General features: G+C 39.8%; 2 protein-coding genes across 2 annotated transcripts; both read right to left on the reverse strand.

Annotated features, from left to right (window-relative positions):
- Positions 1-29: 29 nt before the first annotated feature.
- LOC120835761 (solute carrier family 2, facilitated glucose transporter member 11-like) lies at positions 30-4,659 on the reverse strand. The gene is made up of 12 exons (XM_040204961.2): positions 4,527-4,659; positions 3,992-4,090; positions 3,334-3,494; positions 2,855-2,979; positions 2,630-2,759; positions 2,242-2,390; positions 1,750-1,937; positions 1,503-1,613; positions 1,068-1,169; positions 905-980; positions 679-806; positions 30-576 (listed from the first exon to the last, which is right to left on the reverse strand). Exons 1-12 carry the CDS (start codon positions 4,539-4,541, stop codon positions 382-384), a joined length of 1,479 nt encoding a protein of 492 aa, XP_040060895.1. The 5' UTR covers positions 4,542-4,659; the 3' UTR covers positions 30-381.
- A 1,091-nt stretch (positions 4,660-5,750) lies between these two features.
- Positions 5,751-12,707, reverse strand: LOC120835760 (solute carrier family 2, facilitated glucose transporter member 11). Its single transcript, XM_040204960.2, has 12 exons — positions 12,404-12,707; positions 11,424-11,522; positions 10,762-10,922; positions 10,363-10,487; positions 10,124-10,253; positions 9,874-10,022; positions 9,253-9,440; positions 8,649-8,759; positions 7,819-7,920; positions 7,548-7,623; positions 7,275-7,402; positions 5,751-6,622 (listed from the first exon to the last, which is right to left on the reverse strand). Exons 1-12 carry the CDS (start codon positions 12,425-12,427, stop codon positions 6,404-6,406), a joined length of 1,512 nt encoding a protein of 503 aa, XP_040060894.2. The 5' UTR covers positions 12,428-12,707; the 3' UTR covers positions 5,751-6,403.
- Between the last annotated feature and the right edge of the window lie 576 nt (positions 12,708-13,283).

The following is a 13,283-nucleotide window of genomic DNA, read 5'->3' on the forward strand; positions in this document are numbered from 1 at the left end:
AAGAAAAGAATCTTAAGGACCTCAGAAGCTTCTCTTCCCTTACGGGACGTTTATTTGGAAATACACAAATGCTAACACAGTGCAAAGACAGGTTGTTTTTTTTATCACCGTCCAAAATAAATCTAATTACATCCTTCTTGTTTTTGATCAGGTTTGTTTCACGTTTGGTCAGAGGGATTTTTTTGAAGTTTAATTGTCCACCTAAGAAAGCAGGGGAGTGTATTAAAGCTACCATTCATTCATTCATTCAACTTCGATCGGGTCACAAGTTGTTAAAGCAAACAACTAGAGAACTGTTTCTACCACGTTTTAAGAAGATAAAAAAATTGACAGTTTCCAGATACAGTAGGAAAATGATAAATAAACTATAAAAAAAACATGTTAAAATGTGGTTGCAAGATCAACATCAGTCCTTTCTAACTCAACGGCCCGGTTCTTGAAATTCAGTTTGTTGAAGTCCTCCGTGATCTCGATCATGGTCTTTCCTTTGGTCTCAGGGACAAAAGTTATCAGAAATGCTGCACTCAAAAACGTGTACGCCACAAAAATCAGGAAGCAGAACTGACCGAGTCCATTCTGCAAAGAGACACGTAACAACCGAGGGTTAGATCAAAGGTTAAAGAGAAACAAAACCAATGGAATATTTTAAATAAGATGATACAGAGCAACTTTTCTCACCACAATATAGCCGAACAACATCGCCACGAGGAACATGCAAAGCCAGTTGACAGTCCCACTGATCACGTAAGCAGAAGGACGCCAGGCTTGTAGGAAGAGGTCGGCAGGAAGAGCCATAGACACTCCAGCTTTAATAAGGAAACAGGAATATGAATAATAATTATGATATATGTATTTGTGGATATGAAATAATTTCCTTTTGGGGCACAAGCAAACAAAAACTCACAAGGTCCAAGTCCATAAATGCAGATGACGCAAAAGATCAGGCCGATGTTCACATAAGGGAGCCATGAATTTAGATGCTGAATGAGAAGAGAAGAATGTACAATCGTATATCTGTGGTGTTGTCTTCCAGGGCTTAGTAGGGTGGTGTATTTGAGTGCATATACCTTGATGGATAGCGTGACAGTAAGTGCACACATGGTGACACCCATCAGTAAATAGCCATAGCCCATCAGCTTCTTTCTGCCAGCACGATCTATCAGGAAGGACTGAAACAGAGATGTCAAATAAAATATTTATATTATATATTTGTTATCATGCAGGACTACACATAACTAACTATATGTGTTTTATTGTTTAAAAATGTTAATTAAATTTTTCCAGCCTATGTACCAAAAAAGTACGCCAGAGTACTGGAAAGAAATCATAATAAATAAAAAATAAATAAAAAGCACAGAAAAAATTCCCCAAATCCCAGAAATCCACCAATCAGATCAGGCTACAACAGTTCTCATTAGCTCGTGTTTTGCGCTGCTTTGGTTTCTTCTTTCTGGCGTGTCAGTTCATCATACAGCTCCATGCTACTATGAACCGATACTTACACACAGTGTTACAGTGATGAGCTCTGTGGCACCGAGACCAATGGACAAGTAATGCATCTGATCTTCCGGCACTCCAGACTCACGGAAGATGTCGAAGGCGTAAAAATAAAGCTGGATGACAGAGTTAAATATTTTAATCCATTGAACTATATGACGCCGAAAATTAAATATGTTGTGTTTAAAAATTACTCAGTTGCTATTTTACGTTAGTAATAATTTATTAGGGGGAAAGCTGAGATGAACGTACCGCGTTGATGCCACAGAGTTGAACTCCAGCACAGGGTATGACGAGAGTCAGTAGCTGCCATCTCACACAACGAGAGCTCAGAACATCCCTCACAGTCTTTGCCTTCTCTCCCAGTGTGCTGTCTCTCTCTTTCTGCATGTCATCCAGCTCCAACTTGAGGTTATCCTCCTGCCACAGCCACTGCAAGGCTTTTTACATGCAAAATGCACACGTATCATACACAAGGTTCATGGTTCTTTAACCTCTGTGCTTAACCTGAAGCGCTACTTAACACAATTATGAAGCGTAAAACAGAATGGGGCAAATCATTTGTAGCTTGATGAGATTTATGATACAAAGTGCCGGAAGAAGAAACCATTATTAGAGACCGGAGGTTTTTTTTTTCACAGTAAGGTAAGTTAAGGACACATTGTGTCTAAACTTGCAATAATGACTTTTCAAATGGCATGATAGGGTGGATGAGGAGATACAAGGTCTGCTGTGTCCTCTCACCTTTTTTGCTACCTTCAGAGTCTCCTTTGTCGATGTAAAGGTATCGAGGTGTCTCGGGGAAGAAAAGCAGAGCCACAAACTGCAGTATTGCAGGAATACCACTGATTGCTAAGAGGTATGGCCACATGTCTTCTGTTCCCATCAGCTCCCTAAACAGAGTGGAAAACAAATTGAATCTGATATAGGAGCAAATTTGCACTTATTATACAGTAACTAAGTTACCTGCCAACCTGCCAACCTGCCTAATTAGTGAGATCAAATATGACATGTTATTGAACTTAAGTTGGAAATGACAAAGGTATTTGATGGGGTATTTTTCTGATGAGTTTGTCTTGGCTTTTTCTTGTTATAATTACTAAAGTTCATACTAGAAAAAGTCAAGTCTTACTTGATGCCAATTATTTGACCCATGACTTTTCCAAATCCAACAAAGATGGAGCCTGTGAGAGTCATGACACCTCTGAGTTTCTTTGGAGAGCACTCCCCGAGGTACATGAGGTGCACACTCAAGCCCAGACCTGTGGGGAAAAAACAGATGAAGACCATTTAGAATAAGAACTTGAGAAAAACTATTTAAAAATAACATATTTTCACTTCACATTGTAGAACATACCAACATTGTATCCATACAGAAATCTCCCCAGCAAGATCATCTCAAAAGATTGGGCCATGCGACTGAAGAGCATGAGGAGAGCAGCGACGACAGCCACAACATTGTTGAACAAGAGGGCTTTTTTCCTGCAAAAGGAAAAGAAACACCAAATATTTGCACTTCTGTACCACTTGTTGATGCAACATCTGCTTTCTAGTGAAACTGTCATTCAGGAAATGCACAAGTTTGTACTTTCCAGCCATGCTTCAGATAAGAAGATTGACAACGCTCGCTCCCCGCCACTAGCCACAAGTTAGCTTAGCGTAGCACAAACGCTGGAAATGGAGGTAAACTGCCAACCTGGCTCCGTCCCAAAGGTGACCCTCCCACACCCTGCCTCCCCCTCTGGAGCTAAAAGCAAACTACTTCCACGAGGGTCGTGTGCCAGGCTGTTTCTTGGCCAGAAAGGCCTTTTTGGGTTATAGGGTGAGGTGTCTCACCTGCCGTAGGTGACAGGAAGGCTGCCGCTGTGAATGGCCCCGGCCCAAGCTCCAAGACTCAGCACAGCCACCATGAAGGACCAAATGAGCTGGTTTGTAGAGTCATCCACCGGGCTTCCGTACCTCAACAGCCACGTCTGGTTCACAAAACTCTGAATATGCTGCGCAAAGGTCACAGAGGTCAGATAAATTATCTATCACGGTGCAAAATGCATGCATGGATCATTTTTCAGGAAGTTCTCTGACTCTCTGACTTTTGTTCCTTCAAGACTGTTACACAATGTTTTACAACTCATCATTGTCCTGCAGCCTTGTGACCCCGTTCTCAAAACAGTCTCATTTCTAAATTACAATCACTTATCAGCGAAACAAAACAACACACTTCAGGCACTATGTGGTTACAATAAAATAGCAATTTGACAGGATCCCAATAGAACGTAATATTGACCATGTTAAACGATCTACTCAGCAGATGGCTCATTCTGGAGGGGAAGAAAACAGGATCTGATACTTTTATCTACACTGACTGTGTGCAGACACCACTAAAAATAATGAAGAAGAGAAACAAAGTGTGTAAAGGGAGAGGCTTGCATTTCGGTTCACACAGCAAAACTTATATCTACATGCATCCTTTGCTTTCAACTAATAGAAATCTCACCACTGCCGGAGAAGCGATGACAGAAACTTGAATCCCATACTGGAAGGACCCTCCAATTCCCAACACCAGCGACAGCAGATAAAGCCTCCAGTGCTGCAGCTGAAATGTTAAGTGGACATTGTATAAACAGCAGAAACCTTTTTCTTTTTCAAACCAAACATGTTTCCTCTCAGGTCGAATTCTGTGGCTCTGATGAGTTTTATTTCCCTGCCCACCAGAGACATAAACACAGCTCTAGAATTATATAGAATTATAAGGTAAGATGACAATTGAATCAAAATAAACAAACACAGCATCAGAATATATATTTTTTAAATCTCTTTTACAGGTACTTTGACTTAAGTGAAATGTTTACAGCAGGACATTTACTTGTAGTGTAGTTGTAGTTTTATTTTTAAGTTAAAAATAATACATCTAGCACTGCATATATTACCTTACTGAAATGTGTTTCTTACTAATTGACTTTCTAGTATTTAAAAAATACTGTGAATCACAAGTAATGACAACCTTTTTTCTTGTAACAAAGTTTTCCTACCTTTCTTGATTCCATTTTTTTGTGCTTGCTCTTCGGATGCTGAGGAAGCAGGACTGGACAACTTTATTTAAAGGGTGCCGAAGTTACACAGCAGGGTTGTCCATTTGTGTTGTTGGGAAATCATAATGTTCATGACGCGTTTAAAAGGGATGACTAAACTCTACACTAGATTCAACCTGGTCTGTCTGGTTTTGTCTTGTGATTATTATGAGAAAGGGGGGCAGGAAAGTTAAACATTGCTGGGAGGAAGTCTTGAACCCCCCCCAAACATTCGTTTTGGACTATAAGTATGTGAGATTATGAGAGGAAAAGGCAGTTACATGCAGATCACCTGTGTGGATAAGAGGATTACTCGCAGCATAATAAAAAGTGTGTTCAGTTCATACAACCTTGCTTTATACTTTATTACATATTTAAATATAGAACAGTCATATATAGAAAAAACACATCCAGTGATTTTAGATATGAAGATCAACGTATTCATTGAGGGAAGTATAAATCATCCTGTTGAGAAAGTTGCATAATGTCCCCCCTTGCTCTGGAGGAGCTTTGACAAACATGGGAAAATAATGAACATTTTATTTTATAACACCTTTCAAGGGTGCTTCACCACACAATGAAGGTGCATTATAAAACCAAAAATATACATTAAACATCAGAAAAAGTCCTTAAATATGCATTGATTTTCAATAGTGGTCAAACATAAAGATAGAAAAAACAATATATATATATATATATATATTTTTTTTTTTTTTTTAAATATATATATACATTACAATGGCCAACTGAACAGAACGTTTTTTAAACACTTTTTAAAATGTGACACTGATTCGGCTGATCTGATACTGAGGAGTTTGGAGCTCGAATGGCCAAAGCATCATCCCTCTCTACATTAACCTCTGAGAGGTCTTGGAGCAGCTTGAGCAGATGTCGAGCATTTGTGACAATCTTTTCACTGCTGTGGGCCGGAAAACAACCCTTATTAAGTCATTATGACATCATCATAGTTAGCGCAGCCCTGTCAGATTACTTTCCCTAATGTAAGACTATATAATATTTCGATGTGTGATGGGGAAGAGGAGCATGTGGTCTCACCAAAACCAACAGTAAGGACAAATACATTTCTTTCACACTATTGACTATTGACAAATTTTATTGACTTATTATTAGTGTGTAGAAGGCACCTTTTGATGGTCACATAAAAAAATCCAACACGAAGGGGGGTTTTCATACAAGGCATTTATTGGCCGAGAGTTAGATCATTAAAACAAAAACATCAGTATTCAACACAAAAAATTGCACTCATTCCAGCAATAAAAAACTATAGATTTCAGGCATTGCCAAACATACAAATACTCAACATGAAACCTTTTCTTATGATTGAGGGTTTCCCACTAATGCATGCGGTTTATATTCGGTAAGGTGCTCATTTATATTACTTTCCATGATCTATGATTTGGTTCACCACCTGCCTCTCAGCAAAGACGTCAGTACTCTGTAAGTCATTGAACTGTAAGGTCTGCTGTTCCGTTTCCTCTGACCGTTGACCCCAAAATGAGTGGGAAAAGCAAGGACCTGCTGATGTGTTTTCAGAAGGAGTATATCACTGATCTTCTGCCATTATACAGTAGTTTTAGTTAATTTGGTCTCATGTCTATCAGTGACAAAAAGCAGCAAAACATAAGTGCAATAAGTGCATGACAAAATTCTCTCGATTCTCTCGAAGAAAAAAAAAATCAAAGGGGTGAAAATAGAGTCAAGCCACTTTCTGTGATGTGAAACCTCCGTTCACCACGTCTTCCCGCTCAAGCAGATCTGGTCACGTTGAGGCCTTTAGTGAAAGTGTCTCCTTGTGTCTTTCGACAGGAAGAGTCTGTCTACAAGGCCGTGGAAAGACTGACTTCACCCAGCTGATACAGAGGTTTATCTGGCGACACACACTTTTCCTCCTGGCCTTTGAAGTTGAGCTTGTTGAATTCACTTGTGATGGCTGACAACGACTTCCCCTTGGTCTCTGGCAGAAAGAAGCCGACAAACAACGCCGACAGCAGGCAGACTGCTCCGAAAGGCACAAAGCAGTACTCTCTCACCTCGCTCTGTAGAGGAAAGGAAACAGAAAGCTCTGAGGCCCATGTATGAAGTTATTTAAATCACTGCACAAAATGTCTGATTGTTTGCTTTAATATCAACCGACTCCAGGCCCGCATATGTGTTTTCTATTTTTCTTAAATACGCAGATTTACAGAATTGGAATGAATGAACTGAAAGCATAGTCCTCAAATTCCATATCCAGGACAGTTCAGTGGGGTCAGAGATAAAGCCGTGACCATCGGGCCAAAAAGTCTCTTATTTCCTCAGTTTCAAACTGTGAACTCTGGGAGGTGCTGCAGGGTGACTTTTCATATTCAAAGGGGTCCTTCATATTCCATTCTAACATACCTGTTAGCTGGTTGACCCCTTCTCATGCTAAGTTGTTGAAAGATGTTTTATGTAAAATAAATGCACCATTAAAATGTGATATCTTTGCATGGTTTGCTGTTTATTAGCTGGCATGACAAGACGACAACTGGAGCAGTATGCACCAGTAATCCCCTGCAAGTGGAGCAAACCAGTATGTTTTGAATCTAATTTTCGTTTTTTGACTAATTGTATTATCAACGTGGTAGTTGAATGTACTCTTCGTCTTTAAATGGTTTAAGCACATTCATGCTGGCTCATTGTCGTTGCACGTTGAAGTGTTAGACTGACCACTAGAAATGGAAAGATCATCCCAATGATGAAAAGGTTGAGCCACATCATTGAGCCGGCGATCATGTAGGCTGCTGGCCGAGCAGTCTGATTGAAGATCTCTGTCGGCAAAACACCAGTCACCCCAGCTGAGAAAATACAGTAAAAAACATCCTATTGATGAGGCTTCATCGTCACGTCCTTCAAAACAAAATGGAACTGATTTTTTATCATTGCATCATGCTTTGTCATGTTGTTTTGTTTAAGACTTTTTTTTACCTAAATAAAACTTACCTGGTCCCAAACCAAAGCTGATAATGTAGGTGAAGATGCAGGTCATACTTATGTACGGCATCCAGGGTGTATAGTGCTGTTTGCAGAAAAGAAGAAAACAAACCAGATCACTTTCATGGTTTTATAGACTCGACTTCACTGTAGAAATCTCACAAAATAATCAGAATTATTAGTTTATTTGTCTTTGTTACCTTGCAATGATAAATGAAGGATTTATCTTCAGAAAAGTTAAGTATTTTGGTTATTGTGTAAGTGAATTAATTCATGATACCTCATACAACAGAGCAATTGTGAAGACAACCGCCCAGACGGTCATGAGGATGTAGCCTCCCATCAGCATGAACCGCCGACCTTTGCGCTCCACCAGCAGGTTCTGAAATACATAAACTATAGACGTCAGGCTCTGTTCTTCTATAACAGGATCACATTACACCCGAGGTGCACAAAGCCCCGGCAGCCGCCGCCGAACAAATACAAATCAGGAACTTCCTTGGAACCTCTTAAAGTCCTGGTTGCCAAGTAACCTCTGGAGACTGCCCTTTCTCAGAATTCTGTTTCTGTAATAAAAAAAGCGTGTAACTAATCCTTTAGGCTGTTTACAGTATCAATGGCATACTATTCATTCTAAGCACGATGTCAAATTGAGTATGAGGTGTTCTCCAAACGCCAGGACGAGCAATGATGTGCAACGTCAGAGATTATGAACCGAGCTGAAAGCTGATGATGTGTCACTTGGTGAAGTTTTAATGTGCTGTCTGGAACACAGTTAAGTGATGTCGCATGGTGGCCTCGCTTAAGAATTCGCCTGTACGAACAGTCGGCTGGTAATAAATACTTATTGCTAGTTTAGTAGACAGTTTGCATTAGCATTACGTTATAGCTACTCAGGAATACTCGCATCCTATTGTACATCGTTCATGTTGTGTTTGAGTAACATCACATGTCAACTGTTACATCAAATATAAGATCTGTTGTAGATAAACTAGTACATTGAACTGTTGTTAGTACTAAGTCTCTGTTAAAGCCTTGAGAGGAATGTAAACAACAGTCTCTTTGACATCAGCCGCTTACGTAACATGTCCTCTGATAATGGATACTTACACACAATATACACGCTGATAATTCACATGTACCAGTGCCAATTGTGATGTATTGGACTCTATCATCAGCTACTCCTGCCTCTTTGAAAATGTATGATGCATAGAAGTAAATCTGAAAGAAAAAGTAAAAAAGAAAATATTACTGCTGCAGAGCATCATTAAAAGTGCTTGAATTGTTAATAAGAGGATTGAACCAGCATCTAATCAACTATGTTAATACCCTGCCCCATTCCTTCCAACCTGCCAAGCATGTGGTAAAAGCCTTGAAACTTATTTATTTAGTCACAATGTTTTAATGAGAAGGCAAAATGTTGCAGCTCTAAAAATAAGTACAGACCCATTACTCTCACATACAAAGAAAAACAATATGTTACAGTATTCTAAGCACATTTCAGCAAAGTGCTTCATCACCGATCTACATTATTAATACGATTTGCATGCATATAAAGAAAGCTACACACGACACAAGCCACTGATGGATCGTCTCAAATTTCTAATCAACCCTCTGTCGTCTCAGAGGCCGAAAGAGCATCGGATCCTGCAGCTCGGCATCCGTGACACTGATCCTCGTGGATTATGTATTAATTCGTATTGTTTTTCCCTACCGAGTCATTACCACAGAGCTGCATGGCACTGCTGATGACCATGACGGAGATGAGCTGCCAGCGCACTGAGCGATCAGTGAAAAGCTCCCAGGGTCGACGGGCCCTCATGCCTTTGGTCTCAGCCTGTTCCTGCAGCATCTCGTCCAGCTCACTGCTCTGGACCTCACAGCCTCGCAGCCGTCGCAGAGCTGACAAAGAAAGAAATGTTTGTTTTTAATTAAATGCCCTGAGCTCTCCAGCTCACTGGCTACGATGTATTGTTCTTTAGTTTTATTTCATTTAAAAGAAAGAACATTTAGTAGATGTGGGGAGATACTGAAGTAAAAGTGCATACGACAATGTAAAAATACTTTACATAACATGTAAAAGCCCTAAATAAATGTCTCATTCTTCAAATTAGAAGTGCAGATACAACAATGTGTTTGAAGCATTTTAAGGTTGGAGCTATTTTCTATTACTTCATACACACTTACTTATGGTAGTTACAAAGGGTTACAAAGAAATTTGTTGGAGGAAATGTAAAAGAACTGATTTTGCTACACAAATCGTACTTTTTTCTACTTTAAAGTGTGCCTACAGAAGTTACTTTCCACCACTGGCGCGACATATTACAGTATCCACCATCAATACAAGCCTCCTTGTCCCCCCTGTCGATCAGCAGGTATCTGGGGCTCTCGGGGAACCACGGCAGGGTCAGGAGCTGGACCAGGCCAGGAATGGCATTACTAGCAAGAAGATACTGCCAACACGACTCGCTGCCCAGAATCTCTCTGTAAATAAATAATCCAGGCTGTTATACTGTGGATGTAAATTGAGTCTACAGCAGAAATGTATGGTACGACAAATGAAAAAAGGCCGACAGTGTCCACACCTGAGTCCGACCACCTGTCCTAACACAACACCAAATGCTGTGAAAACAGCTGAAGACAAGGAGATGGCCCCTCGTAAGTCCTTTGGTGCACTTTCTCCAAAATACATGGGTTGCACATTCATGCTGATCCCTGGAAAAAACACACACATTGGCATTCTGTGAAGTTTTTCTTTCTGTTGAACATTTTTCTTATATGTGAGTGAAAACACGTCGAACGTTTAGTGACACAAATGACATACCGGCATTTATTCCCACCAGGACACGTGCGATGATGATCATCTCAAAAGACTTGGCAGCTCTACTTGTCACAGCTAAGAGTGCTCCAGTCATTAGGAAAACGTTGTTCAACAACAGGCAGTTCTTCCTTTGGGTTTGGATGAGAGGACAAGTAAATGTAGTAAATGTAGTTTGCAAGCAGGATATGTAGAATATGAATGAATATGTGTTTCTTTGAGGTTTAAAATTCATTCGAGGGTCACATGCATGTGCAGCCGTAGCAGAGGAAAAATAAATGGCCGCTCTCTGCATCTATTTATATGTGCGTCCATTTCAACAGGTCAATGATACACTCTGAGTGGGAACATTTCAATGTGTTAAAACATTAGCACACAGCAGCATGATGCAGCGTCGTATAATACCTCCCGTAGCGTATGGTCATTGGTCCCGCTATGAGGGACCCCGCAAAGCCCCCCAACGAGAAGATGGAGACGATAATTGACCAGATCAGTGTCACCTGGTAGTCCTTCAACTGGATGTCCCACCGCTCCAAGAATGTCTCATTGACAAAGGTCTGAATAAACTGTGTGAAAAGACAAGACGGTCAACCATTGCGGTTTCACTGAGATCGAGAACCGCTCAACGGTCAAAGCTGGCACTTATTACCTCAGTTCCCTTGTCTGTGTTTTGCACTTTGACTGTGTAAAAGCTTTCAGGCTCAATCTGAATATTCCAAATGATCAGAAGAAGACCGTTGAAAAAGATGTAAGTTGACGATGGAGGTTTGTGCTCTTTACTTGTGAGTGCAGCTGCTTGTCAATGAGGATGCTGCATTCAGAATTAGATTCAATGAATACTAAAATTTGTACGTGTTACAATGAGATTGACTCATAGACACAAGGATGTTAATTCTTGCTTGTGCCAACGGAGGATTTTATTTTACGCTTTCAATATTTTCATACATTTATTTTTTAACTGTATCTTACACTATAGACCTGTGTTTATTGTTATACAACCACTACGTGATATTTCTTTGAAAAATACACACACACACACAATATATTAGAAATGAGACAAAACGTACAGTTGCAGGAGCATTCATTATTGCGAGGTTGTAGCCATATTGAAGAGTTCCTCCAAAGGCTGCAGAAGCAACCATTAGCACCAATTTCAAAGAAATTCTCTGTTTATACAAACAGATAGACACATATTAGATTGCACACATTTGACTTGTCAAGTTGCCCATCAATTTTCTAAAATCACAGCATTTCCTCTATTTGATATCTGGATTTCCTGTAACATATAAGGCAAGATGAAGGAGAGACATGGTAACAATTACACTTGCAACATATGATGATGTGACATCTGCAAAGATTGCCTGATATTCTTTCACTTACAAATAATTTGCAGAATTAGTCTTCTGTTATTGGGCACACAGTTTTCTAAGGGTCATCGCTGGTAAAACAAGCAGATCTACTCATACAAGTAACCAATATTATGATCTAAAATGACTCAGTAACAAGTAACAGTCCTGCACTAAAATCAAGAACTCAATTAAAAGTACCAAAAAGTATTCATAATACAGAATGAATCATTTCTAAATAATACATAAATCTATATATGACATTACTGTTAGCATTAATGTGTTCTTTATTGCTATGACAGTGCACACTATTATTACTTTATGTATTAACATACAATAATAAATAAAAGGGAGTGCAGAGTACATTTGTGTGTGAATTGTGGCGCAGAGGAAGAATAAAACAGTGTTGAGTGAAAATATTAGTATATTATTATTATTATTATATATATTAAAAGTATAGTAAGGTAGGCACAGTACTTGAGGAACTTTACTCATTAACAACCCACCACTGAGGTGGACGCTGTTTTGATCTGAAAATGCAACGTCGTTTGAAAAATACTGTCAAATTAAAAAACAAAGGATTTCTTAGGAATTATACAGGCACCAAGTAATCCAGCATTTCAACAAGAATTCCCTATAATGCCACTAGTCTACACAGCAAACACGCCTTGTTGATTAAACTCCAGAATGTGCTTATTTACCTTATTCGCACCGGCAGCCGACATTGTTATTTTAAGGAGGTCGTTTTAAAAAAAATTAAAAGAAAGTGACTACATGATATCAGACCGCAAACCCACACAGCTCGACCCGTCCACTTAACTAGCGACCTCCTTCCACACCGGGACGAGCACGCGCGGGCACACGCGTGCGCGTGGCCGGCTTTTTGATTGGCTGCAGTTGCGGAATCAGCGGTCGTGTGAGGCGACGTCTGACACGTTTCATACAAAGACTCCAACAAAGATTTACTCACTCTGCGTGACGAAATGGACGCAAATGAAATCAATCATTTGCATCCTCGTGACGTATTTACAAAAGAACTTCGTTACGCATCCACGTGGTGCACAATGACGGAAATAATCCTTGAATTCCATAATTACAATTAATTGAAGATGTCCATCGGAAGGTCAGGTCGAAGTAATAACAGTTTGGCACATTATTAATGAAGCACCTTTCTTAAGACGTATTATGTGCTTTTCAACAAAAACTAGATAAAGAGAGAGAGAGAGAGAGAGAGCAAACAATATGAAGCAAGAGGCCATATATTCCAATTTGAATCCAAACCCCTCACTGGACCCTGATGGTTCATTGGCACCTCCTATTGTTCTGCAGGGTGCACAAATAATACAAAAGTAACTGAGCGTGAGAGTTGAGGATGTCTTCGCCAGGTGGTGCTCATGCGTTAGTTTCTAAACAACCAAACCAGCCGGCTTTGAGGGAGGACCATTCCATTTAAATCTTTATTTCTTCACCATGACAATTTGGGAATATCTTTACGGCATTCAATACTGTCACTTTTTAAGTTTCACCGTGTATTATTATATGAACTGTTGGGCACAATTTCTGATATGATATACAATGACA

Source organism: Gasterosteus aculeatus, chromosome 17 (assembly GCF_964276395.1).
Source record: "Gasterosteus aculeatus chromosome 17, fGasAcu3.hap1.1, whole genome shotgun sequence".
NCBI lineage: Eukaryota > Metazoa > Chordata > Actinopteri > Perciformes > Gasterosteidae > Gasterosteus > Gasterosteus aculeatus.

Bases quoted from the DNA above. Each gene is read 5' to 3' on its own strand.
- LOC120835761 (XM_040204961.2), bottom strand. The intron at 1,938-2,241 runs GTGAGAGGACAC...GCATGTAAAAAG, and splicing joins CTCTGAAGGTAGCAAAAAAG to CCTTGCAGTGGCTGTGGCAG. The intron at 577-678 runs GTGAGAAAAGTT...GTCTCTTTGCAG, and splicing joins TGTTGTTCGGCTATATTGTG to AATGGACTCGGTCAGTTCTG.
- LOC120835760 (XM_040204960.2), bottom strand. From the start codon at position 12,427: ATGTCGGCTGCCGGTGCGAATAAG. The intron at 10,254-10,362 runs GTATGTCATTTG...TGTTTTTTCCAG, and splicing joins CCTGGTGGGAATAAATGCCG to GGATCAGCATGAATGTGCAA. The intron at 9,441-9,873 runs GTGGATACTGTA...TTTCTTTGTCAG, and splicing joins CAAGGAGGCTTGTATTGATG to CTCTGCGACGGCTGCGAGGC.